This window comes from Tupaia chinensis, unplaced genomic scaffold, assembly GCF_000334495.1.
Source record: "Tupaia chinensis unplaced genomic scaffold, TupChi_1.0 Scaffold148234_1, whole genome shotgun sequence".
NCBI classification, from domain to species: Eukaryota; Metazoa; Chordata; class Mammalia; order Scandentia; family Tupaiidae; genus Tupaia; species Tupaia belangeri.
Genome location: NW_006208084.1, coordinates 16,747 through 17,496, shown reverse-complemented (window position 1 = coordinate 17,496; position 750 = coordinate 16,747). Strand labels below are relative to the sequence as shown.

The 750-nt window shown below is 63.3% G+C and overlaps 1 protein-coding gene across 1 annotated transcript in view; it reads right to left on the bottom strand.

Annotated features, from left to right (window-relative positions):
- The window catches only part of LOC102469168 (myosin-9), an 18,225-nt gene that overhangs the window by 828 nt on the left and 16,647 nt on the right, over positions 1-750 (bottom strand). The window contains exons 10-11 of the mRNA XM_014584941.2: positions 583-645; positions 58-266 (exon numbers count right to left, since the gene is read on the bottom strand). Coding sequence (XP_014440427.2) covers positions 58-266; positions 583-645 — 272 coding nt within the window. The remainder of the gene's footprint in view (positions 1-57; positions 267-582; positions 646-750) is intronic.

Genomic DNA, 750 nt, shown 5'->3' with positions numbered 1-750 from the left:
GGAGGCAGCCAGCTGCTCCCCGAACAGCTCGGCGGGCTGGGGCGGGGAGGGGCGTACTTGGTCTCCTTGTCCAGCTGCTCCTCCAGCTGGGCGATCTTGGCCTCCAGGGCGGTGATGGAGGCCTTGTACTTGGACTTGACGGTGCCCTCCATCTCCTGCAGCTTGACCTTGAGCTCCTTGTTCTGGCGCTCCAGCTGCTGCCGCGCATTCTCGTTCTTCTGGGCGTGGCTGCGCTCCAGGTTCAGGTCAGTGTTCATCTGGTCAATCTGCGGGAAGGGGGCTGCTGATCTCGAGAAAGGTGGGGCCCGCCAGACGGCACATGCTGGAGGGGAGGGGGCAGCAGGGTCCCACAGCCCTGGGGGCCCGAGATCACAGCCATCCCAGGAAAGGGCACTAGCCATGAGTAGGGTCCAGGCACTTCTAAACACCCATGAGAGAAAGCAGGGGACTGTCACAGGTGCCAGGGCATTTCCCCCCATGCCTATGCTTCTGCCAGCTGCGTCAGTGAGGCCCACTTGGCTGTAGGGGCATGGAGAACTTGCATGCAGTCCCAGCATTGAGGGAAGCCAGCCCTGACCACACCTGCAGGTTGGCCTTCTTGAGCTGGTCATTGACCAGCTCCGTGTTGCCCTGCTCCTCCTCCAGCTGGGCGATTCGGGCCTCCAGACGCCACTTCTCCTCCAGGGCCATGGCCCTGGACAATAGACACAGGTGAGGGGCCATCCCAGACAGGCACACCCACCCCCCCCT